Source organism: Theobroma cacao, chromosome 8 (genome assembly GCF_053813885.1).
Source record: "Theobroma cacao isolate CCN51 chromosome 8, ASM5381388v1, whole genome shotgun sequence".
In the NCBI taxonomy this organism is placed as follows: Eukaryota; Viridiplantae; Streptophyta; class Magnoliopsida; order Malvales; family Malvaceae; genus Theobroma; species Theobroma cacao.
Genome location: NC_142646.1, coordinates 29,833,275 through 29,859,826, shown reverse-complemented (window position 1 = coordinate 29,859,826; position 26,552 = coordinate 29,833,275). Strand labels below are relative to the sequence as shown.

At 32.0% G+C, this 26,552-nt stretch overlaps 2 protein-coding genes across 6 annotated transcripts; both read right to left on the bottom strand.

Annotated features, from left to right (window-relative positions):
* Window positions 1–1,032: 1,032 nt before the first annotated feature.
* On the bottom strand, window positions 1,033–8,963 carry CSTF64 (cleavage stimulating factor 64). 2 transcript variants are annotated; one of them, XM_018126159.2, is made up of 10 exons: window positions 8,583–8,963; window positions 8,270–8,348; window positions 7,023–7,197; window positions 5,795–5,828; window positions 5,469–5,713; window positions 5,306–5,383; window positions 4,771–4,806; window positions 4,186–4,674; window positions 3,351–3,599; window positions 1,033–1,605 (listed from the first exon to the last, which is right to left on the bottom strand). In XM_018126159.2, the coding sequence occupies exons 1-10, from the start codon at window positions 8,611–8,613 to the stop codon at window positions 1,462–1,464; spliced, it is 1,560 nt and encodes a 519-aa protein (XP_017981648.2). In that variant the 5' UTR covers window positions 8,614–8,963; the 3' UTR covers window positions 1,033–1,461. The 2 variants fall into 2 exon arrangements, with proteins under 2 accessions (XP_017981648.2, XP_007020199.3); XM_007020137.3 differs by having other exon boundaries at window positions 1,033–1,611; window positions 8,583–8,961.
* Window positions 8,964–11,116: 2,153 nt separating this feature from the next.
* On the bottom strand, window positions 11,117–15,466 carry LOC18593090 (NAC domain-containing protein 17-like). 4 transcript variants are annotated; one of them, XM_088809314.1, is made up of 6 exons: window positions 14,884–15,464; window positions 13,301–13,578; window positions 12,523–13,215; window positions 12,310–12,393; window positions 12,078–12,231; window positions 11,117–11,762 (listed from the first exon to the last, which is right to left on the bottom strand). In XM_088809314.1, the coding sequence occupies exons 1-6, from the start codon at window positions 15,074–15,076 to the stop codon at window positions 11,416–11,418; spliced, it is 1,749 nt and encodes a 582-aa protein (XP_088665440.1). In that variant the 5' UTR covers window positions 15,077–15,464; the 3' UTR covers window positions 11,117–11,415. The 4 variants fall into 4 exon arrangements, with proteins under 4 accessions (XP_088665440.1, XP_088665439.1, XP_007020196.3 ...); XM_088809313.1 differs by having other exon boundaries at window positions 12,078–13,215; window positions 14,884–15,102; window positions 15,211–15,466; XM_007020134.3 differs by having other exon boundaries at window positions 12,310–13,215; window positions 14,884–15,461.
* Between the last annotated feature and the right edge of the window lie 11,086 nt (window positions 15,467–26,552).

Here is a 26,552-nt window from a genome sequence, read left to right as displayed (position 1 = left end):
TTTTATTTTTTTATTACATTTAATTAAGTTTATATATTTTTATTTTGAATTAAATAAATTTTTATAATTAATAATTGATTAATTATCATTAATTAAAATATCATTTGTCATTTTATGTTTATATAGTGTTATGTAGTCTTGATATAAAAGATGAAAAATATCATATGATCATATGATCATATCATATTTACGTATTATGTCATCATCTATTATGGCATATCAGTTTGTCATGTTATTGGTACGTGATACAAAATGACAAGTGACATTTTGAATAAATTAACAATTAGTTATAAAAGTTTATTTGATTCAAAATAAAGATATAAAAATTTATTTAGATTAAAATAAAAATATATTTAAAAGAATAAAAGTTTATTTGAATTTTTTAAAATAATTTAAGAGTTTTTTAAGATATTATGTCAATATATAAAATGAGTATCATATCTTATGATATGTATGGCATATCGCATGAAACAGTTTTGATATTTGATAAAAATTATATCATTATCGATTTGTATAATTTTTTGTAATAATATTAGATTTTTGGTGTAAGTAAGAATGGAGATGTCTTTAAGAGTGGTTGCAGCTTTGCCTAATAAATCATGCAATGCTGGTGTAACGTTTCACTTTGGCTTGAAATGTCACTAACCCAACCATGAAAAGGTGAGCTCGCAAGGAAATTAGAAGATCTTCATAGCTTTCAAACAGATGGAGGTTCATCCACTGGTTTCAATCCAATTGGGTACCACTTTGCCAACTCTTTGGGTTTCAGTCCAAAAGCCTAAATGCCATTGATTCTTACCTAACTTCCCATGGCTAAGGGAGAAATGGGTAAAATGAATGAAGTTGGATGCTTCAATGATCAATCAAAGAGGAGAGATAATGGCAATACAAAAGGATTCATTATTCATGGAAAATACTCAGACCACCTCCCATCCTGCAACCACAAAAATCTACTTCAAACCCAAGGCTGCATTGCTACCATGGCCTAACATGAAAGAGAGATACAAACATAATCAGCAAATACATGCATGATTAACCAGAAAAGAATCCAGCAAGCTGTCCGAGTTCTCATTTCATGCTAAGAATAACATCACTTGACCCAAGGTAAACCCACAGGCACCAAGTTACACAAGGCAAAAAGTACAAGTAACATGTGACCAAAGGTCAAGAGATCATGAGAAGATGAGGCAAAATTTTCTTTGTTTTCCTTTTTCTCTCACTAATTCTTTCCCATATTCTCATAACCAACTTATAAAATGTTACATTAACGGTACATGCTGTTGCTTATCAAATCTAGAAGTGTTATCTTCTGTGAAAAATAATAATTTTACAAGCATTTGAGATTTGAATCAATCAAAAAGCTGAGTGCTTCTCCTTCCAATAAGTTAAAAAAAAATTATGGAAGACAACACTGTTGACAATAGTTGCATCGGAGGCCTGTTTGAATCGTAAGTCTGCCTGCTATGAAGGCTGAATCTGATCTTGCCGAAGTGCCTGTTGGAGTTGAATGACCTGTTGCCGTTGTTCAGGCGGCAATGAACTTAGCTGTTCTGGTGTTAGGCTTAGCACTTGCTGCAGTAAGGCAGACTCCACATCTGGTGCAATCTGTGGCTGACACAGAGAAACAGTGGTGTAAGTTCATGTGAAACCGCAACAGCACTGGCTGGTGCAACATGAATTATGCGATTATTATCAAATCAAATCAACCATTTTGACCTACGAATTGCACAAAATCAACCAAAATTTAAAGAAAAAGTGCCAAGTATTTCTCCTACAGATATGCAAAGCATTTCTTTCATATCGGCAAACTGTTGCGGTCAAGGATACAGTATCATAATTGGGACAGCGAACTACATGACCTTGCATCAGATTAAGGGCTTGTAAATCCCATATCCTCTATGATAATATAAATGATCAGCACCATGATTATTAATAACTTTGATATAATAACTTACTGCAGGTTTTTTAAATGTTTGCACCACACCTAATCATATACCATAACTGCCCCTCAATAAGATAGGTTTTCCAGAAACACCAATTGAACCACACTAGTCGGATTAGTACGTTCAGATCTTTGGGAATTAATGAACTAAGAATCAATCAAATGTCCTTTAAAATATCTAGAGTTTTTACATCTAAACTTCAAATTTCCTGAGCAGAAACAACAGACATAATCAAAACTAGATCAAACCAAAAACTCTGCCCGCTCTGCACCCTGAGGGAAGAAATCTAAACCAATAAAAATGAGATCAAGTTATAATTTTGGTTGTTTCAACTTTGACATAGATACTCAACTATCATATTGATAGACTCACACCACTAGTTTAGGACTTTTTCAAGTTCTAATAGACTGACTAATTTTTTACCTTCCAAATAACTGACCCAAAGCCCACCTGACAGAGTCAACTATAGCAATCCTGTTTACAATATTAAAACTGCTATTATGGATCTTGTGATCAGCCATTTATGTTGACTATCATATAGATACACCTTACAGTGAAAAAATATTGGAAACCCTATTGTGTCAGCCAAACATTGCTCTCCCAACCTCCCACAAAAAAGTGAGTAAAGATGTTATCTATTGCTTGTCTGCAAGAACTGACATGTGAACACATAAACTTACTCTTGAAGAAGACTGCAAGCATTTACAAAGTCCTCAACAGACGAAACTGTAGCTCTTAAAAAGTATATGAGGTAATAGATATGGAGCGAAATTGTTCGGTCTCTCTTATTTGGAAATAGAGAAAAGAAGAGAAGATAAACTATCCCTCAATTTTTTTTTCTTAACCTACTTTTAGATATCTCCAAAAGTAGAGAGATTTGGAGTTAAAGGAAACTCGCAAATAAATTTACATAGACAGTAACTAATTCAACTACTCTGCAGTTTGAAACAAGTTGAGTATATGCTTCACTTTCTCATCCATTAGACACAAATTCAAGTCACCAGAACAATGAGATCACACAAAATAATTTAACAAGGACCATATCTAAATTACAACCCTAACCATTTTTAAGCATATCATTTGTAAGATAATATTCACTTTAATGTCTAGGATGTGTAATTTTTTAGTCACCGCTTCATGTTTATAGCTCTGCATATCGTCAAAATGATTAAATAGACATCAGGAAGGCAATACAGACATCTAGCCCTGACAACAAACTAAATCAAGAAGTTGTATCATTAGAGGAACTATATTTCTTTTGCATAAAACCTATTCAATCCCAGCCATTGAACCTACAAAATAACCTCCTGCCATTTGGGGCTGAATCAATGACCCATGAAAAATCAAACTCACAGATAAAGTATAATATGGTTGTAATTTCTCGTATCACTGATTATAATACATTACCTGTGTCTGGTTTTCAGCATATTGCACCTCTTCTGCTCTAGGTACCTGATTTACAGGCATTGAATCAACACCAAATGATTGTGATGTTCTAGATGCAATAACATTGGACATATTCAAACCCCCTGTTGAGGAAGAAGTGCTCCTTCCATCCTTTAATTTCACCATTTTCGACGGCCGACTTATTGCTTCTGAAGAATAGCGAACCATGTTTAATTTCTCTGCACAGCCTGGTGTTATTGAGGGACCAGGCTGTTTAAAAAAAAAAAAAAAAACTTGGTAAAAACAAGTGCTCTACTAATCTGAAAAACATACAGTCTAGCTGCTACATATTCAAGAAGATCACAAGAAGGGCTGGTGTTTGTTTGATGGAGAAGGAAGGGCAAAGAAGGGGCATGGATCCAACATTATGTTCAACAAATAGGAAAGAGAACATATGCTGTTCAAGGGAGACCACTCACACTCTTTCTAGTTATTTTGTGTGCGTGTGTATCAGAGACAGAGAGAGAGAGAGACTTTCTTAGTGCCTGACCTGAGTTCAGTGTCTCTCAGGGATTTGACTAATTGAGTTGCAAAACGGCGGACTAACTAATTCTTCTTGTTAAATATTCAAAACATGCTACCCTAAAAGGTAAGAGATCTGATCAATCATGGGACTATAAATTCTTAAATTTCAAACCCCATGACTTGATGACTTCTCTCAAGAGAAATAGCCTAACTATGAAGTAACAAAAGCAGAACTCATTCCGAAGATGCATACTTGTAAACAACTAAAACCATTACTAAAACTTCTCTATTGGCATGTACTAGCTCAAGCTGGTAAAAGAAGCATTTGCACCTGAAAGCCAGCATCTGGCAAGGGAGGATGAGGCAAAGGGGCTGACTGCATGGCTGCATTTGGCAGAACCAACCGTGTGCTGTGACTTAAATTAGCAGTGGCAAGCTGTCCTGAGTTTGGCAATGTTGGCTGCACCTGCTGGTTAAGAGATGAGGAATTTGCCACCTGAATTTGAGGTCTAACAGAGGGGTTTATGGAAGGAAGTGTAGGAACTACAGAATGTCCAGCAGCTGGTGGCAGAACATGATTGCTGGAATGTTGTGGAAGCTGCATTCGAGGCTGCAAAGTTGATTGTAGGGTTGCAGAAAATTGGTTGTGAGCTAAAGAATTATGAGGCGCAGCAGACATTTGACCTTGTACTTTTGGGATTAAGCCAGTCTGAACCTTCTGGGGAAGAGTTTGTGCTGTTGGCTGTTGACTGTGCTGGCCATCTTGTAATGAAGTCTGTGTTAGTTGACCTGGAGGCTGTTGAATGTTTGGCATCTGCAACTGCAAAATTTAATGAAAGAAAACAATCTTTATGTGACACAATGGCAAAGCACTGACCAAACAAGTAACAAAATTCTTGGAGGCAATGAAATGTACCACTTGTGGGGTGACCATTCCTAGCATTATTTGTGCCTGAAAAGCAAAGGCAAAGATGTAAGACCAAATCTATATCTTTATTATAAATAAAAGTAGCTTAAAAGGTGTAAAACTTCTGTAAAGACCACCATGATACTTCCATTGTAGAGGTATTTCCATTATCATTCGGTTATAGAAACAATGTCTCTTAACATATACCACCTGCTACTCTTTTTACTCACAGAGAGAGCATTGTTAAAATTCCTCCCTAGAGATAACATTGATGATAAATTTGAGAGATTATACCTGAGATGAATACCAGTTTAAACTTGTAAAAAGTAACCCCATCTAGTGCTTTCTTCATGGAGCTTATAAAACATAAAAAGGCTTGATTTCATAGCAATAAATTCAATTCTTTTTGGAATTTAGAATACTAAGAATATTTCCAGATTAAGGGACTATCTAAGAAAAATTATGAGATGAAATTACGATATCTTCAATAAAATATTATCTCTTTGCATTTCCTTTTAAAGAAACACCAAACAATGAAAATTACCTGAAAAATAGCTTTCAGCAACTGAGGTTTCGCAAGCAATAGCTCGCGAGCTAGTTCCTTATTTTGTGTCGCCATTTTCTGTTGAGAAAAGATATAAAGAAATACCATTAGTAAAAGCGATGGAGCAAAGCTCTGTAAACTGCAAGTGTTGCTCAAAGCATACCTTCAGCGCAGACATAATTTCATTCAGTTGGCTCCTAGACATTTTGGCAAGATGGAGCGTTAAGGGGTCACTGGCCGGTGCTGGCTGACTCGGCAAAGCATTTTGATTAGGCTGCGGACCAGCCTGAGCACCACCAAGAGCTCCAGCCATGAGAGCTGAAGCAGTTATAGCTAAATGGAGACCAATAGGCTGCTGGTGAACAGATTCGCCACGGACTGCTGGGCCTCCTACTTGTTTTTGAGGGTCTGTGATGTGTCAGTTAAATTAAAAAAATTAGGTTATATTCCTGCAAAAGAATAGAGTCCTAAAGAGACATAAATACTAACCAACATTTGTTGCCAGTCCCGGTCCACCACGACCCTGCAACAAAACAAAATTCACTTATTATAGCTTATAACCAAAAACTTCATAAAATCAGAAAATCAAGATCAAATCATAGGAAAACCATTTCACTGCAGAAGTTGTACCATATTGAGCAGTAGGATAAGGCATGTGCATGTGCTTTTGTTGCATGAAATAAGCCTCAGGGCTACCCAGGTTATTAAACAAAATGTCACATTTTTGGTTACTATGAAGAATCGCGGTAGGCTTATTCTCCAATAAATGGTTAGAGCCATATGATAAAGTTTCACAGTTTTGCTAGGCCCAGGCAGTCACTATAGTATTTACAAACATATCCATGAACGTAAATCTCAGCTATACATATACATAAATGTAGATTACTTTATCACAATTTTCATATTCCTCTAAATTCACATTAACAGTCTAAAGCAGATGGTCTTTCCTAGATATAATGATTATCTCTTTCTTTGAGAAGGAATATTGATGTGGGGGCGTTGCAACAAGTTCAATGTAATTTTCATCCTTCCTATATTTAATGATTGTTCTCTCTTTCTTTGAGAAGGGATGTTGATGTGGGGACATTCTATCAAGTTTGTTGTAGTTTTTCTTTTTCTAATAAGTGCAATTGTTAATAGCAAGTTTAATAATTGAAATATGTTCCCAATTAAAATAATAATCATACAGGAATTTTGAAAATCTAAAACCTTATAATTGTAATATGAACTGTATCAAACAATAAACACACAAGAGCAGGCATCCTTTTATATCATCGAATAAGTTGAAGTAACTTTCATGCATCAGAGGCTAGGTGTTAGCATAAAAATTTTGCATAGATAACCCATAAGCACCAATTTCAGATAAACAGGTTCTTAACTTTCAAAAAAAAAAAATTTCAGATAAACAGGTATCACATAGGAAACATAGTGAGCAAAGGTAACTGGAATTACTGGATAAAAAAACAGAATAAGTGGCTGAGCAAGGCAGGAAGTTGGGTTTATAGGCATAAATTAATTCAATCAAATGATCAAATACTTCATATCAATAAAAAATAAAATACTAGCTTTATCTACATTTCTTTAGTATCATCACAACCCAATGTTCATCCAATCACATAAAGAACAATGCCAGTGCAAGAAGAAACCTACAAAGGTGCCAAATTTATGATTCTGACCAAAACAATAAAAGATGCAGAGAAATCCACAGATAATTCACCTGTTCTCGATTTCGGTCAGAGCCTTTGTCATTCTCAGCAAAATCAACTCGTAATTGCCGGCCATTGATCTCATAACCTTGAAGATTTCGTCGAGCGCTTAGAGCTGTCTCCTCATCCTTGTATTCACAGAACCCATAACCTTTTGGTTTGCCAGTTTCTCGATCAATAACCAGTCTGAAATGAAAGAGGGAAATTAAAAATCAAGTTATGCAATGAAATGAGGACACTAAAACAGAAAATGCCTTTGGCACTGGATTGCAAATTCTTTTCCAAACATATTTTGTGTAAGAAATCCAAGAATTTTTTTCTTTTTTAACAGTAGCGATAAACATAACATGTAGTACTCAATTGATGCCTCACACACAAGCAAAAACAAAAAAATTTTGCAATGCTTTTGTTATGGAAGGCTTAAAGCCAAGAAAACATATAATTATGAGGTGAACTCAGGACAAAAAAGCAAAATAGTGAGTTCAGAACAACTTGGTCAAATTGATTTGGACTCTATCCTCTGAACTATCATACTCTTAACTTTATCTCTGTCAAACATGTGGTTAATATGCCGCCATAAGCCCGTGCCATTTTCACAATTCTTTTTCATTGTTATCTATGGGTTCCAAACTATCAATGTTTACACATAAGGATAGCTTTCCAAACCTTAACATGTAATCTAGATCAGCAAATAATCCAACTGGTAAGAAACAGTTCGATCTAGAGGCAATTTCCAGTCAAATTACCTTCCTCAATTTCTATTTTAGAGCTTATGAAATCTCAACTTAATGTAAATAAAAATTCTTTCTGTAGATATTTCATAGTTCATGCACCCAAATTATTTTACAAAGGGAGTTTGTGTGTATCTGCCTGCATGTTTGCTGAAGAGTATGAGCTTTATTCCATGTTCTTCATTAACTTAAATCCCATCGTATACCTCAAAGTTGTTAAGAGATTTTAACTTCTCAACAAGTCATATCTACATAATTTCACAATCAAAAACTTGCCGCAACCATCACTATCAAACATGCGACCAAGCAACAAAAGCAATGAAAACAATTATGCAGTTCAGTTTGCTAAAAATAGCTTTGCATTCAGTACCAATACTTTCTTCCTGAACAAAAACAACAACAAAAAGGTTTAAACTTTTTGTTCATTTATGTAAATTACTCGAAGTTAAATCATTAAGCAAATTGAATTTCAAAACCCAGGACTCAAAACTGAAAGTTGAAATAAATATATATAAAAGAATCCAAACCTGAAAGAAACAACAGGGCCAACCTCCCTGCAGATTTCTATAAGCTGTTCCTCAGTAGCATCATATGGTATATTCCCCACTGCCGCCAAAACAAACAAAATAAATATTAGTACTAAGAATCAGTTAAATTTATTAATCCAAACAGGAAAAAAGAAGATAAAATTCCCCTTCGAAATACTACCAATTAACCAATTAACGAATGAAAAACAAAAATTCAAATCCTGTGAATAGTTGTTACAAATTCACAAAGACAGAAATAAACAATCTAAAAAATCAAAAGCAATGAGAGAGAGAGAGAGAGAGAAAGAAAGACCGAAAACGCAGCGATGCTGAGAAGAGGCCATGAAAGAGGGGAGGAGGGGGAGGGGGAATCAATAGGAGAAGAAGGTGAAGCGGCGCCGCTGCTTCATCTTCTTCTTCCTCCACATCGCTCTTGTGTCTTGTTTCTTCTCGTTTGAATTGAATTATATGTATAGAGAAGAGTTGTTTGTGTTTGTCTTAATGGAATTCAATGGGTAGAGCGGTCAATTGGTTCGTCGAAAGATTTGGTTTTCTCTCGTCTCACTGGTTCTGGTTCTGGTTCTGGTTCGGGTCAAGCCGAGGAAAGAAACAGAGATTTGGTTTGCTTTTTCTCCCTCTGAAATCTGACTTGAGAAAATTTCAACCCCAAAGCCAAGCTAAGCTCCGTTAGTCCTTTTTTTTTTTTTGTTTCTATTTTTTCACTTATCCTAAAAAGTATAATTTAATCATTTTTATTTTTCTAATATTCAATTATTAAATGAGAAGTAAACTCTTTTTATTTTATAAATTTTATTTTAACCTTTGTTTTATTTTTTTCATTTTCATTTTAAGAATTTAAAATGCGATTTTTGGATGTTATAAGGTGATATTGATTGTAAATAACAAAACTGTTGCACAAATTATTCGACTATGAATATATAAATCAAATGTTAATTCATATTTGACTTTGGTTATTAAAAGTTTTTTGAAGAAAGAATGAAGAATCAATATTATCCACGTGTGTCATAAATTCAATTATTTGATAAATTTTCTTACGATTATGAATTTTCAATTTTAATTTCATTAAGTGATGTGATAAAAATTTCATTTCACGTGTTATTTTAATTTAAATATATTTATTTTTATTTTTTAAAAAAAATAAATTGATATATATCTCCGTTTTTTATTTCTTCACTTCATATTTGATTTCTTTTTTATGTCTATTTTTCTCTTCCTTATTAGATTAATCTTAAATGGAAACTCTGGCATATCCAAAACATAATATCATGATGTGATTTTTATGGTCAAAATTAAAAAAGAAAAAAAGAAAAGGGAACAAACTGTATGATTAGCTAATTGATTCTGATATAATTTTTTTTACCTTTGTGAACTCATCAGCTGCTCCTCAACTTTTCTTTCCCCAGTTTTTACCTTCTGCGCAAGCAATCACTCACTCCAACTTCCTCGCTCTTCTCAATCTACATCTAAAACCTTTGTCATTCAATTCCTTTTTTTTTTTATTATTATTATTATTAAATTATATAATTAGTTCTTATATTTTATAAAAATAAATTTAATTCTTATAAAATTATTTATGTAAATTGAATCTTTATATTTTTCAATTTGTTAATTTCATTAAAATTTTATTGATAAATAAGATGATGTGTGATATTTTTAATAAATTAACATGTCATTGATTGAGAAGACGTTATATTTTTTTGGTTGATATGATATGAACTATGTGCTAACATTACATTCATTGTATTGACGTTGCATTAATTGGACTGATAATAAATTTATATTGATGTGGCACTTGTTGGTTCTTTATCTTCAATTCTGGACTCTTTTCCCTTTCTTCAATTCTTGATTCAGAACCAAACACATTTCTCCCTCATCCAATTTGATTGCTCTTTCATAATCTTCTTTGTTAATTTAAGGTTAGTGTTTTTTTTTTTTTATTAAAATTTGGAGGGTCTTGCCCATTGGTAGCCATGTCATGTTATCATATACAAGTTGTCGGTTCAAATAATGTAATATTAACATGATCAATGTTATGTCAGCACATCTCAATTAATGACATGTTAATTTGGTCAAAACACTACATCATCATACTTAAAAAATAAAACTTCAACAGTGATACAGTTTGAACGAAAATTAACAAATTAAAAAAATATAAAAAACTTAATTTACATAAATTATTATATAAACACTAAATTCATATTTTTACGGAATAAAAATACTAATTATAATATAATTTGACCCTACTTTTTCACATTATATAACTTTTTTCCCACAGTGGACATGGTGCCCATGGTATCCATAGCTGCCACAGCAAAAATCCAATGGATCAACGAATCCTGCAGTCACCAAAACCATGCCAGTTAGATCAGCAATCACATGGCCAATCACTTAGTTTGCTGTGTAACATTTTTTTTTTTTTGACAATTACCTTGATTTTTTAATATGATGCATAATATCATGTACATAACTTGTAACATTATTAAACATAATTTTATTCAACTTGATTAAAAATAATTAAAATCATAAAAAAATTATTTTTCAAAATATCTCATCTTTTAATTTTATTTTTTGATTCGCCTTGATTTATTTGGTTGATTATAGAACTGAAGCGGAAACTTGAGATGCCTATACGTGAGTCAAATCGTATCCGGTTACCCTTTCCTATGTTGATTTTGCTACCATGAAATTGGTAAAAACAAAACCGCTTTTTTTCTCTGCACAAACTTGTTTAAATTTTTTAGAGTAATGCCTTGGAAATTCAATGTCATAACAACAGAATGGTTTTGGAGCAAGCAACACCATTTTGCATCCTGGAGCAATGAACACTTGTTGTAGATAAGAGTTTGCTGACAGCTAAACTCAGTTGAGTGCTTCAGAATAACTTGTTGCAGTAAAGCAGGAGATCTACACACAAGACTACTCACTAAAATGGAATCTAGACATATAAGGGATTCTACTAGGAAATATCAAATACCTACAACCCTGCTTAGGCCAACACTTCTTCCTTTACATTCAAAATTAATGTGAGATATTAAACTATTTATTGTCAAAATGTGGAGTACTACACTAATTTCAGCAACCTCCCAGTAGAACATAATGAAAAAACTTCCCATGTACATATATCATCATGAAGAGATAGATCTCCCTAGAATCCTAACGGTTCCTGTGAAGAACCATAAGATAGCACACAAAGCACCTAAAATAGATATGAAAAAGATACCCCTATTACCGCCTATCCTCCTTGCAGTTGCAGCACCATCAACAGCAGAAACAGCAGTGTTTCTAGCATTTAATCTCAACCTACTGAAGCTAGACATTCGCTCCAATGCCCGATTTACCAAAGGAGTCTCAGATGCAGAAGCAGGAGTCGTAGGTATTGACTCCACAAATGACCACAAAGCAGAAGAAAACATGCTTGCACCACCTCCGTTTTTGTCACCTTGGTCTTGATTATTTCCATTGTATATCAGACCTAAACATGAGCAAAATTAACCACATATAAGCAAAATTTTACAGTTAAGCAGTAGTTGAGAGAGCAGCCTTTCCTATGACAAAAATGAGTAGAATATTGGAATTCTAATCACTTGAAGTACTATAAATGAAATACTTGTATCAAAAAATCTCTTGAAGCAGGCTTAATTTCCCCTCTTTACAAAAGGATTTTGTCATGTGGACTTTGGCATGTCTACCAAACCATCCATCTGATCAAGAGCTCTGCAAGGATGGGCTAAGACAGCAACTTTGTCCAAAACAAAAGCATAGCTCAGTGAATGCAAACTTGTTCTACCTGAAGTTGGAGCAGCATTCCCAAGATTTGATCCTGATGGAGCAAAGACATCACTGCTCTGATCATGCGTCCAAAGTGGTTCATGAATCTGATCCAATTGAATCTGTTGATCCAGCTCATCTCCAACAGACTGGAACTGCAACTGGTAATCCACCTGGGCCACAGTTAAATGGGGTATCAACTGCTGATCCATCAGGTTTATATTTGAACAGGATTGAGATTGATTACCCACCTGATTTAACATATTATCCCCGAAGGCATTCAATTGAGGCTGCAACTGCTGATTAGCCCCAAAAGCATTCAATTGCGGCTGCAACTGTGGATCCATCAGATTAATATTTGATTGGAGTTGCAATTGCTCATCCATCAGGTTTAAATTAGACTGCGTTTGCAACTGCTGCTCCATCAGGCTTATATTTGATTGGGGTTCCAGCTGGTAACTTACCTGATTTATCATATTATCTGTATATGAGAATGGAACTGCTCCTTGATCTATAGGGCCCATATCCTGTAGAAACATGGCTGCATCATGGAACAGATCAAATTCACTCAGTCCATCCAACTCGTTGAACTGCACGTTCTCTGCAGGTTTCCCAACATTGGAGGTCAAAGTTTCAGGACCAATGAGATCGTCAATTTCTAGGAAACCCTCCTCGCATATTTGAGGTACCTGTTCAAAGTGGTCAGCAACAGATGTGACCTCAGGTGCCTCATGCAATTGAGAAGTAGGTGATTGGGAGAATTCAAAGCTTGCTTGCTCAAGGACAACCCCAATTGGTTCATGAAAGATAACACCCCTTGGAGATGGGTCCAGCAAAGTACTTTGTGTCTCTTCTTCACTGACAACCTGTGGCAACGCATGGCCAGGTTGAGCTTGTGGCTGTGGAAGTGCAGGCTCATCAGCCAATTGTCTCATAAACTCCTCGATTTCATTTAATGCAGACTGAACTTGAACATTTGCGTTTACATTATCATCAGGAATGGCCTCATTAGGTAGCTTCACGGGGGTGACTGTAATAGGGTTACTAACATATTCCTCATCAACCCAGTCTTCTTCTTTAAATGGTGCCCCATACTGCTCACCATTTTTAGGGCCAGGTCCACTTTTTTTGTACACTTTATAGAGAGCATAATAGTCCTGAAATCCAAAAGAGAAATCCAGAATCAGTAAACAGCACATATACAGGAGGAAAAGTTTCTTATGAAATTCTTAATCTGCATACCTTCATGTTCTGGCATCTCTTGAGTTCCTCCTCATCAAGGGTATACTCATGCATCACCCAATCACTTCGCACACCATTAGGCGCACGCCCTCCGTAGAAAACCAAAGTTTTCTTCACGCCAACTACCCGAGAATTACAGGTAATAGTACGATCCTTTCCTGTTGCCTTCCAATACCCTTGTCTGGTTGCCCTGTTTGACCTTGCTCCATTAGGGTATTTCCTGTCTCTTGGACTGAAAAAGAACCATTGTCTATCCCCACTCTTCAGAATCGATTGTGCTGTATATCATTTTTTTTGTTCATTAGAAAATTGATAATGCAACCAAATAAAGCAAAATCAAAAACTCGAAAGCAACAAACATTATCTACTGCTAAACTTTTTCAAACGAACAATCCACCTAAAAAAGATAGCATCAAGAGCCAAAACTGGGAACAAAAACAAACCGTTCTTGTTCTATAGAAACATCAAGATACTTGAAAACTTCATCATTGATCCCCTACGTCAATTTTCATAGGCCATATGAATCAGAGGTTAAAAATTAAAGCTAGCTTTCAGATAAACAAAAGCTCCAACGTCTTAGATGACTAAACAAATACTTAAAAGCAAAACCAATCCCAAACAGAAAAACAATGATTTTCAAATAACCAAGAGAGTATCAATCAAGCCACACCAATTAACTGAAAGCAAACCTAATGATATCTAGCCATATTGAACTGTAAACTGCCAAAAGCCACCCAAAGGAAACATTTTAGTGAACACACCCAAATAAACATACTTAAACTGCCTATAGCCAAATAATATGATACGTATTGAACCATAACCATAAACTGCTAATAGTGAAACATACCCAATTAAACATTCAAGGGAACATACCAACTGCAAAGAGCAAAAATATAGTTATTTTTCTTGATAACCAACACAAACTTAACAACAGCCAAACCAATTTAAACAAGCAATTACAAAGGCAGACAGAGATACAGCATAGACATATCGAGCCATAGGCTGCCCATACCCAACCCAAAACAAACAAACTTCTAATAAAAACCCACAACTCAAAAAATGGAAGTATGGAAAATGAATAAATCATACACGACAATACAATTTTATCACCAATGTCATCCAATCAATTTTTACACTTGGGATTTTCATCAAAATCATCCAATAACCAACAAAATGGGAACAAAATAAACAAACAAACAAACAGTCCAATTGATGTGCAAATCAAAGTCAACGCAAGCCAAGGATAATCTCAAATGAATAAGGAAAATTATATAGCAGCAATTTGCATATAGAAAAATCAATAGCCAAAGAACCTCCAGAATACAAACACATTAAAAAGCAAATGAAGAACAGATCAAATCAAAACAAACCCCCTCAACCCAACCCCCAAAAATAGGCAATTCGATCAAAGTAAAAACAAAGTCAACGCAGCAAATCAATACCCTTAATATTTGTAGGTCGAAAAATAAAGCCGCCATGATATGAGTTAAACCAACAAAATGAAAACATGTAACCAGAAAACCCCACATCTATAATCAATAATTAACCCAAATTTCAGGGTAAAAAAAGAGAGGACATTTTACCAGGCAACTCCTCAGGATCCCACTTGTAAACATCAGTTTCCCTTATGATATCAAGCTTGAGCTTTCTTCTACAGATCTTCCTCTTTAAATAATAAAGAACCAGCTCTTCATCAGTAGGGTGAAACCGAAACCCCGGTGGCCAAACCTGATCGTCACCCAAACACGAATCCCCCGCCGCCGCCGTCACTGTCATCTCTCTTGATAATAAAAAAAATTCCTCTTTTTTTTCAGAAAATAAACAAAAAAAAGCTCAGAAAACTAACTGATCAACAAACCTAAAAATGATACAAACGAAAACAAAAATTTACAACAAGAAATTTAATTTACATGGAGAGCTGATATTAGGGTAAAAAACCTTCGAACAATTTTTTTTTTTTTTTTGAGAAGTAGAAGAAGTATAGAGATAATTGCAGTCAAAGAAGCAATTGCGAAAGAGAAATGGCTAGGGGTGGTTGGACTGAGGACTTTTATAGCGAGACTTGGTTTCTCAAAACCGGACTGGTTCGGACCGGTGGGTCCAAACCCCGGCACTGCTGAGACCACCTTAAATTAAATCCCTGAAAGGTGTGGTTACTCGGAAATTTCCTTTCTTTGAAAATATGAAAGTGTGTGACCGCTAACCACCTTAGTCAATCTGACCGCTTGCCTTTTGTATTATTATAGTATTAAAATTTTAAAAAAAGTTCAAAAAATTTCGATGACGTTTTATGAGGATAGTAAGAGTATATTTTTTATAATATATTTAATTAAATTATATTATAATATTTATTTTGTAACATATCACTGTAACGTAAGATTGTAATGCAATCACATAACAGTTAAGAGATGTAATGTAATTACAATTCAAAACTAATGTAATTACATTACATTACACTTTGTAATAATCTTAAAGATACTTTTACCCTTCATCTTTATTATTTTGTTAAAAATATTTTGTAACGTTATAATTAAAATAAAAAATATTAAAATAAAATATATAATATAAAAATTAAAAATTTAAATAAAATAAAATATAAGAAGTTAAAATTTATATAATATAGGTAAAAAAATAAAAATAAAATATATAATATAAAAAATTATATTAAAAAATAAAATAAGATTATAATAAAAATAAAAATAAAAATAAAATATATGATTTCAAAAAAAAAATTAATTGATTATATTATATAAAAATTAATAATAAAAAAAATAAGTATATTAAACTTACATTTTAATAAATAAGAGTAATTTTGAAAATTAACATTATATTATCAGCAAAGTACTTATAAACCAAACGCTGCAATGTTATCTTTTTTATATTTTAATCATTATTTTTCTTGTATACCAAACACTGTAATGTTATTTTCCCTACAATCACATTACTTGCAATCACATTACTTGCAATCACATTATTTGTAATCATATTGCATTTTAAAGTACCAAACACACATTTTATTCTTTTTACAGAATTTATTAGATAAATCTTAGTTATAAGTTCATTGTATGTATTAAACTTAGAAATATATATAGTAAAAATTATCATGTGAACATGTATGGCATAGTCAATTTAACAATAATTATCATGTCACTTTTCAAAAAAAAAAGAAAAACAATAATTATCATGTCAAATTAATGAACAATATAAAGCTTTACATGTTTACATGATAATTTTTAATTTTGTGTCGCTTCTCGAGTTTAATTTTTAAAAAAAATTTAAAAAAGGATAATAATGAAAAATATTTTTATTGAGCTATCCAAATAACAAAAAATATTTTTAGTTTTTTATTTAAATAATTTGAAAATATTAAATTTTCTATTAAAATATTTTATAGAGAAAAATTTTCCTTCACCAAATTGTTTTCTTATCATCAAATGAAACCTTAATAATATCTCCATTTCATATAAATTCAATAAATTATTAAATGCATGTAAAAAAAAAAAAGAACAATTACCCAATAAAATAGTAAAAGTAGCATTTCTTATATAATATAATTAATATAGTATGATCTGTTATACAAATCAATCTTTTTTTTTTTTTGTTATCTTTTTACAATCTTATCATGTGTTTTATTATATATGCTAACATAATATGAGAGGCACATGTGAAAAAAATAATTTTATAAGAATATTTGTCTTCATAAATGATTAAAAGTTTATCAAATGTTTTGCAATTATTTTTTGGTTCATAGTTTTGTAGTTTTTTTTAAAAAAAAAAGTAAAAAGTGAAAGAATGGATTTAAAGGGAGAAATGAGACAGTCGAGAGTGTCACGAATCAAACCGAACTCAATTGACACTTTTAAAAGTTAAATTCGAGTTTGGACTTGAACCTCCATTGAAATTTATTAATAAAATATTCAAAAAATTATATTAATATTTTAACTTAAATATATTTTAAAAATAAAAATAAGTTTATTAATATAATAGCATTTTTGGATTGAGCTCAATCCCAAAAACCATGTAACAATGAGAGAGAGCATTAGATTAAATAAAAAGATGGTTAAGAAAAATGAAAAATAAAGATTGTTAACTTCTTTAAAAGAATAAGTAATTTCTTGATGATAATGTAATAATTTAAACTATAATCTTACAAAAAAAACCATATATTAATCAAATTACTCAAAGAGAGATCGTATACACCAAAAAAGAAGGACCAAAATTTATTAATAAAAACAAACTTAATTTATATTTAATTAATCTAAAAAATTGAGGGATTTAAGAAGAGAAATGAGTCAATAGACGGTGTCTACGGATCAAAATTGAGTCAATTAAAATTTTTAAAATTAAGGTTTGAGTTCAAATCTAAACCTCACCCGACTTAAATTAAACTTATTATTAAACTATTCGGAAATTTATATTAATATTTTAATTTAGAAAAAACCTCAGAAAATAAAGAAAAAAGAATTATGTACAACATAGTTAGGTATAAAATGATAAGGAGGGCTCCCTTTTAAGAACAAAATTCAAACAATCTCATTTTGCCTACTTATTTATAACAAGCTTTGTCTAATGGTAGAGGTTGTCAATCCTTGAATGATAATTGACTAAGCCTTTTCACTTTTTCGTCCTTTTTCACATTAATAATTATTTGATTAGCACCTTTCTTAAAGAGTTCGCCCCATTCATGCATTGCACCGTGGGTTGAGCGATTGGGACTTTCCCTTCCTTCACATTTACCAAAAACAAAGCATAGGTCAATGCTTTACAATGGGAATTGGAAACCATCTCCCCTCATTACTCGCTTCAATCTTTGGAAAATTTTAACTTTCTTCAAAAAAGATGAGGATGCAACTTTTCAAATAAACTAGAGAGTGACCCATGCGTTGATTTTGGGTATATCTTATAAACGAAGCAGTATAGTGAATTTTGATTTGATAGTAATTAAAATAATATATGCAGACATGATTGTATCATGATCATTTGTTTTACAAAAGATATTTTGTTTGTTAATTAAGGAAGAATAATAAAAAAAAGCAGCTACCAATTTATAAATGAAAGCAAGAAAATATTTAAGTTTATTAGATGATTTCATAAATGAATTACATGATTACGAGTTGAAATTTTTTTATATTTAAGTTTATTAGATGATTTCATAAATGAAATGAAGACTTTAAACAAGAGACAAGGGGAAATTTTTTTCATGTGCTTGTTTCTTTTTTTTTTTTTTTTAAACCCGATTACAAACCCACTATACATACACAACATTCAAAACAAAACTTGAGTAAGTGAAGATATTTCTTCTCTTCACAAATAATAAACGGGAAAAGGCATCAAGACCAGAAACATCCAAATGCAAAAGGAAAAAATCTAAAAAAAATCCTATAAAAAGCAAGAAAAGTCCATGAAACAAACCAACAACAATTTGTAGAGAAGAAAAAAAACCCCAAAACTTGCAAAACATAAACAAACCCGCAAATCAAAGAAAGCAAAACAAAATCATTACCCAAACAGTAAGAAGAGAAGAAACAAAGCAAAGAACGAAGCACCCAAACACGAAAAGACCAGAACAAAAAAGTGAGAACAAATCATAAAAGACTAAAAAGGTCGTTCAAAGTCCAACAGACACATAATATCTGGACAAAAATCTCCTAAGAGCCCAGAGGGAAATGAATATTAATTACGGTCATTAAAAATTTCTTAATTTTAATGATCAAACATTATAAATTATCTTCCAAACCCTCAAAATTGAAAAGCACTGTGGCCCTCCTTCAACAACCCACATGACAAGCAATATAGAGCCCCCCAAAACAACTCCTTTCCATCCCAATTGAGTGCCACGTGTTGGGAGCATCAAATGTCAACCAACTGCTCCCTTCAAGGGAGACTTTTAATATATTGGTATAGATTTCTAAAAATAATTTTTAAAATTAATCATATTAATCATTTTGTATAATTTATGTAATTTTTTTTGTATTTATATAAAAAATTTTGTTGCACAAGTATTTATGTAAGCCAATTTACTTACTACATTCTTAAATTAAGGATATACAAAATCATTATTGGGTAAGAAGAAATGCTAATCTTAGGTTAATTCGGATGAGAAAAGCTCAAAAATTGATCGAATAGATTTTGGGAGAGAGAAAATTGAACTAACTGAGCATTATAGTATTATTTAACATAACTGAATTGACCACTATTCAGTTGGTTCAAGTCAATTGGTCGATTTGTAGACTTTTTTCAAAAATATTAAATAATATTTTAAATTTTTAACAACATATTTCAAGAAAAAAACAAAAATAAAAGTATAATTAGTTAACAAAAATAAATTGTATTCCATAATCACAATAGTATAAATTTCACAACAACAAAAATCAATTATGTATATTTATATGTTAGCTTTATTAACTTTAAAAATGATTATAGCTTTGAAATAATAAAAATGATCAAAATTGCTTCAATAATCTTTGAACTTGTTTGAGTGATCTTTGAACTTGTTTGAATAGTTTTTAAACTTGAAAGTTTTAAAGCGCTTAAGTGTTTCCATGTGAAAAGTTTCAAAAGTACTTGAATAAGTTTTGAAATTGCTTGAATTATTTTTTAACTTGTTTGAATAGTTTTTAAACTTGTTTAAATTAGTTTTAAACCTCCCTCGCATTTACTTTTGAAATGTCTAAATATTTGGCATCAAATTAGATTTAAAAAGATGAATTTTCAATGTTTTAAGTTACAAGTATCGATACCTTTGTATTCGGTATCAATACATTTTACATAGAATGCTTCTAGATGCAAGGTATGGATACCTTATGAAAAGTATGAATGCCTCCACCCAATGTATCAATACCTAGTGAAATGTATCGAAACTTGCAGTCCAGAACTAGCTTTTAGATACGAAATTCAAAAAAAAAAAAAATAGTTAGTTTCTTCACTAAATTATCTTCAACGGTTTCAAAGCTTCTCCAACTATAAAAAGGACTACTCCAACATATTTACAATGTTAGAAGAGTGGAGAAAAGTATCAAATATTTATGAATCATACTAAACTCACCTTTAGATGTATCCTTACTACTCAATATTGTAAGAAAGCAAAGGGTTATACCTTAGCCTTCAAAAGGTAGTATTTAAATGTTGTGCTTGAACCTTGAAAAGGTAATGGTTATACTTAAACTTTTAAAAGACATTGTATTAAATTTATTCAATAATGGATTAAACTCCTTAGCTTGCTAAAAAAGAGAATATAAGCACCTATGGAAAGAGTCGATCCTTTATAAATTCTTTTTGTCTTTTATCTCTACGTTTTACTCTTTGAACTTGTGCATTTCACCTTGAAGAAGTTTTGAGAAATTTGTTTACAATTTACTTATTAATTTGTACATCGAATTACTTTTGGCATACTTTAAAGTGAAAATAAATTTGAGAAACTTACTCTTCACTATTTACACTTGTGCATTTTACTTTGAAGAGTTTGAAAAATTTGTTTTCAACTTATTTGTTCATGAATTTGTTTATTAAATTACTTTTGGTATGTTTTAAAGTGAAAACAAATTTGAGAGACTTGTCTTCAAGCTGACCTTTGTTAAAAGTTGACTTTGTTGAAAAGAATTTGTATAAATCCAATTCACCCCATTTTTGGATATTTTTGCACTATTATTGAGTTAACATTTCTAATACCATAAATGCACTACATGTCAACTACATAAGTTACACAACATATCCATAAATTCCACAACATGGACTTCCGACCAATCGCCAAAATCCGATACGAACATCCCCTAAAATATTAAAGAAAAAAATTATAATTAGTATAAATTAATGTGCTAGGATAACCTATATATATATATATATATATATATATATATATTATAGTTGAAAACATGTATACTACTTAACAAAAACATTACCTGAAGATTGAAGTAGTTACTAGTCAATACACCTTTTTTTCTAGTCAATTAGAGGATTCAGTGCAATCTTTGACAAATCTAACAATACATTAAAGGCATGTTTGGTTTATGGAATAAAATAGAATAGAATGATTATTTTGTGAGAATAAAATAAGACAAAAATAGCTATTATGTAGTTTAGTTCATAAAATGGAATTACTTTTATGACTTATTCCAATATTTTGTCAGTAAAAATAACATTAGAATAAAGGAATAGGTGATAAAAAAAAATAATTTATTATAAGATTTTATTTTTAATTTTAAATATTTATTTATTTATCATTTATTAAAAATATTAATAAATTTTTATTTAAAAGTTTAATATGTTTATTTATTTTATTTTATTTTCTAAAATATTAATAATTTATAATTTATTTAAAATATTAATAATTTATAATTAAAGCATTAATATGATTGTTTTATTGTTTATTTTTAAATGATTGAAATATAAATAATTTATAATTAAAACTTTAATTTAATTTTTAAATTTGAAATATTAATTTCTTACAATTTATAAAATTTTTTATTTTGAATTCATTTTGGTTCTTTTTTTTCTTTTTGGTCGGTTAACCACCGAAGATGTGGCTAGTGTAATGAAGTGTCGATTTGTCATTCTTTGTGGTCAGAGCTAGATTGGCTCTTCTCACAGTTAAATTTGGTCATGGAATGCTAGATCCAACCATAGGGATCTAGCTATGGAGTACAAGATCAATGTTTTTGTCACGACCCGGAACCTCCCTCAGACCAATGACAATCGCCGCGACGTCCCGATTGACACTCATTATCCGGAATACCAACCAGAACCCCGCAAGGCTTACATATCAGTTTCTTTCCTTTCCTTTGAGCAATCATTGTTAAATATCGAGTTTTTAGAGAATATATACTATTTTAGATAAAAAACAATCAAAATAAAATTTTCGCCACACAGGGGTATTTTGGTCATTTTTTTCTCAAAAATTTTAAAACTGGCTAAAACTTAATATACAAGTACAAAATACATAATTCATATTCAAAATGAGTTTAAAAGTCTAAAATCTTCATTTAAAACGAAATTACGGTTATTTGAATATAATAAGAAAATAAAAGAAATATTAAGGAAAATATTCTATTTTCTTATAAAACAATATTTATAGAGTTATACGTGAATAATTTTTATAGCGTAAAAGCTAAATAAATTTATACATACTGAAATACAGTAAGTCAAAATATTTAATTTAATTTACAATAACAAGAGGGCCCCCGAATAAACAAAAGTAAAAAGGACTGTGAACCTACGGTTTGAAAAATGCAGATCCAATGGTAGTCCTCGATGAGATCAGCTATCTACAGTCTATACTGAACCTGAAATGGGTGGAAAGGAGTTGGGTGAGATTTTGCAATCCCAATGAGTAAACAGACATTATCATAAATATCTAAACGCGAGTAAAATGGAGGCAAGTTTAAATAACAAATTTCAACCCATTTCATAATGTTTTCAATTTATTTCTTAAACCATAAAATATTTGTAATTTACCAAAACAGTTGTTAAGGCTTATGTCTTTTATTAAAATAAGGCTCAAGCCAAAACAAATCCTCGGGGATACCTTGGCCGAAGCATCTAACCGAGTCCGCCAAGGGTGTTAAAATATTCACACGTGAAACATATTTTTATTTTTAAAAACCAGCCGTTCCTTGGCGTTGACCGAGTTACACATTCACGTGGGGGTTCGACGTGAAGTGAGCTCTAATACTACCCCGGGAGTTACCCTCCTCGCCTCTACAATCGGAGTAACTATATAACTGAGTTTACCGTGCCCCTCTAATAGGTAGTCCACAGAAACCCGTCATTGCAGTGACTAACCCACCAATTTTAATAAAATTTCGACAGTATAACGTGGCTTTTATTTATTTATCTAGCCTGTATAGTAAAATCAACTTACATAAATTTCCCAAATGCACTCACAAAATATAGCCACATATACTCATTTCTCATAAGCCATTCATAGGAAAATATATATTTTTCAAGTCAATTTGCAGCCTCCAATTACTCAATTTCATAATCAATACAATATATTTTTATTTGTCACATTTATTCCTAAAACATCAAAAATCCCGTTTTAATCTCGTTTTCATTTCATAAAATACATAAAGGGCATTTAAAAATAAACTCTAGATAATTTACAATAATAATAAGTTTACTCACCGTTTGTACAAACTAAAAGCTTTCTAAGTGCCCCGATCACTACTCGTCGGGTACGACTTCTTTGCCTTTTCTGGAAGGCTCTCCTCCTAGACACATTACAAAAATTTACACAATTCATCACATTGATGCTAAATCACTATATAATTAACTTAAATCCTATACTAATGCATGGTATGAAATGCAATAGCCTAAAACGGCTTAAAAGCTGTATTAACCTATTTTTGGCACTTTGCCCGATAAATTGCTAACGCGCTCCATTTTAGCTCTAAATCATCCCATTCTCTCTCCAACATTTCTAACCATTAAATATCAGCCAATAACCTTCTAAAAACAACAAAATCAGCTCACTCCCTTCCTTGGAAAATTCGGCCAAAAATGGGACATTAAGTCGGTTAATTTTCTACTTTGTTTTTCTATCACGTTTAATCGTTTTTCATCATTTTCTCTTCATTTTCCTTAGAATAAAATCAATTCATCATCATTGTACAGCATTGAGCATCCAGCCAAGAGTGGGTATTGTGAAAATTTAATGATTTCTTGCCCAATTTAATTTCTAAACACATTTAACTAACTAAAACTATCAATTTAACTAAAAATCAAAACCTAAAAATTTCAATTTCTCTCTCCTAGAATTTCGTCCAGCCCTTGATATCACTTTTTGATCTCTCTCCTCAAGCATGCTAAATGGAAATAAAGGCATAGGAAAGGTAGAAATCAAGCTAAAATCGAAAAATCTTACCGTTAGACGCGTAAACGGTCGAAAACCGCGAATTTCCCTTTGAATTTTCTTGTTTCTCTTTGGTTTTTCATTTTTTCTTCATTTCCTCTCTATTTCCTCTCTTGTTCTTCCTTATGGCCGCCCAGCACTCAAAATTTGGGTTTAAATGGCTGACTTTTCATTAAAATAATATTATTTCTTTAAAAAAATGCCACGTGTCACTTTCCCATTGGCCCATCTTTAAAATTTCATCCATTTGTTTCCAAATTTTCACCATACACTTGTCCCACATATCCATAGCTTAGATAAAATTCTCAGACTCATCCAAAGTCTCGGTGGAGTAATTTTTGAAATTTACACTTTTGCCCCAATAAAAGTCAAAAATTACATTTTTGCCCCAAAAATTGAAAAATTGCCCATAGACATATTTTTCATCCCTTATACTCATACCATTCTCCAATTTGTTAAATTTGATCTAAATTCTCTCAAAATCTCAAATTTTGTCTGTGGGTGGCAAAATTACGATTTTGCCCCTACACTCCAGAAATCACCAGAATTAAACTTTTTCACTTCCTATCATTAAATTATACTCCAAATAGTTAATCTTGGTCAAAACTTTCACTCCATGATCAAATTATTATCTTAGGTGGCAAAATGACGATTTTACCCTTGAATATCAAAATTTCCAATTTTACCCCAAATGAACCCTCGAACTCCGAACAATCATTTTTGTCATTCCTGGACTATAAAATATTAAATTTCATCCTACAATTCCTATTTGAACTAGTTCGAGGTTAAATCAATTTAAGTGTACCGTTAGGTACAATATCAGGTTTCGTCTATTCTTAGGTGCTTTTCTAGCGTAATAACATGCTACTCAATGCATGTATGTCATGACATATATTTATAGGGTCAGGATTTACAGTTTCCCACGACCGGATTTGGCCATGGAGTGCTTGTTCAATGTTTCCCATAACTAGGTTTGACCATGAAATGCTTAATCTAATGCTTTAGTTGCCAGATCTAGCTATGGGTGCCAAATCCAATGCTTCCTCTGTCACGACCCGACACTCCCTTCGAGCCCATGACAACCGTTGCGAAGTCTCGGTAATATTCATTACTCGGTATGTCAACCGAAACCTCGCAAGGCTCTTGCATTAGTTTTCCACTTCCCCTGTGAGCAATAGTCACTAAATATCGAGTTTTAAGTGAATATAAATTATTTTAGATCGAAAATAATCAAAATAAAATTTTGACCACACAGGGATATTTTGGTCATTTTAACCTGAAAAATTTGAAACTTGATAAAAATACAATGTATGGTAGAAAGATATCTATTTTCGATTCAAAATAAATTTTTGCAATCTAAATCATCCATTTGGAGTGAAAAGTTGACTAATTAGACTAAATAAAAATATTCGATAATATATTCTATTTTCTTATAAAAACAATTTTTATAGAACTATGCATAAATAATTTTTGTAGCGTGAGAACAAAATAAATTCATACACATAGTAATACAGTAAATCAGGTATTCAAAATTATCCTACAGTGGCATATGGACCCTAAGATAACCAAAAGTGTGCAAGAATGTAGACCTACGATTTCCAAGGAAGTAAGTCCAAAAGAAATCCCTGATGAAATCGACTGCCTACAGATTATTTTGAACCTGAAATGGTTAAAAAAGAAAGGGTGAGCTTTCATAAACTCAGTGAATAAACAAAGTCCGTCATTAACATCTAAAGCTGAGTAAATGAGACAGTTAACTTTTCATCATACCATAATCCACAACATTTTATACTTGTTTCAAATCATATAAAACAACACATTTTATTATAATACACATCACGACTTATGATTTTCTTAAAAACTTGGCTCATGCCAAAAATCATACTCGGTGATACCTTGGCCGAGGCATTCAATCGAGTCAGCCAAGGTTATTAAGTTAACAACTACTCATAAAAACATAGTTTATCTATCCCTTGGCGTTGGCAGAGTTCATCCTCAAGTGGTGGTTCGGCGTGAAGTGAACTCTATCGTACCTTAGGAGATATCCTTCGCGCCTCTCTTACTAAAGTAAATATAACGGGGTTTACAGTGCCCCTCTAATAGGCTGGTCCACGAAAACCCGCCTACTGCAGTGGCTAATTAAATAACCCACCAATCAATAAAATTTTGACAGCATAACGTGGCTAACATAATACTACCCAGCCAGTCAAAGGAAAACAAACAGTTTATATATTTCGCAACCTAAAATCCCAGCCACATATGTCATCACGTATCAGTTCATAAATCATCAATTCCAAACATAGGTATGTAAACTTAAATATATAAGCAACATCAAAGGTTGGTCTCCACATACTCACATTTTCAGAAACATTATTGAATTGTAAAATAAGTCATAAACCTTATTCC

Bases quoted from the DNA above. Each gene is read 5' to 3' on its own strand.
- CSTF64 (XM_007020137.3), bottom strand. From the start codon at position 8,613: ATGGCCTCTTCTCAGCATCGCTGCGTTTTCG. The intron at 5,829-7,022 runs GTGAATTATCTG...GTTTTGTTGCAG, and splicing joins CTGACCGAAATCGAGAACAG to GGTCGTGGTGGACCGGGACT. The intron at 3,600-4,185 runs GTGCAAATGCTT...TTTTTTAAACAG, and splicing joins TGCCAGATGCTGGCTTTCAG to CCTGGTCCCTCAATAACACC.
- LOC18593090 (XM_018126151.2), bottom strand. From the start codon at position 15,076: ATGACAGTGACGGCGGCGGCGGGGGATTCGTGTTTGGGTGACGATCAG. The intron at 13,579-14,883 runs GTAAAATGTCCT...AATGATATACAG, and splicing joins GGATCCTGAGGAGTTGCCTG to CACAATCGATTCTGAAGAGT. The intron at 11,763-12,077 runs GTAGAACAAGTT...GCTCATGTTTAG, and splicing joins GAATGCTGCTCCAACTTCAG to GTCTGATATACAATGGAAAT.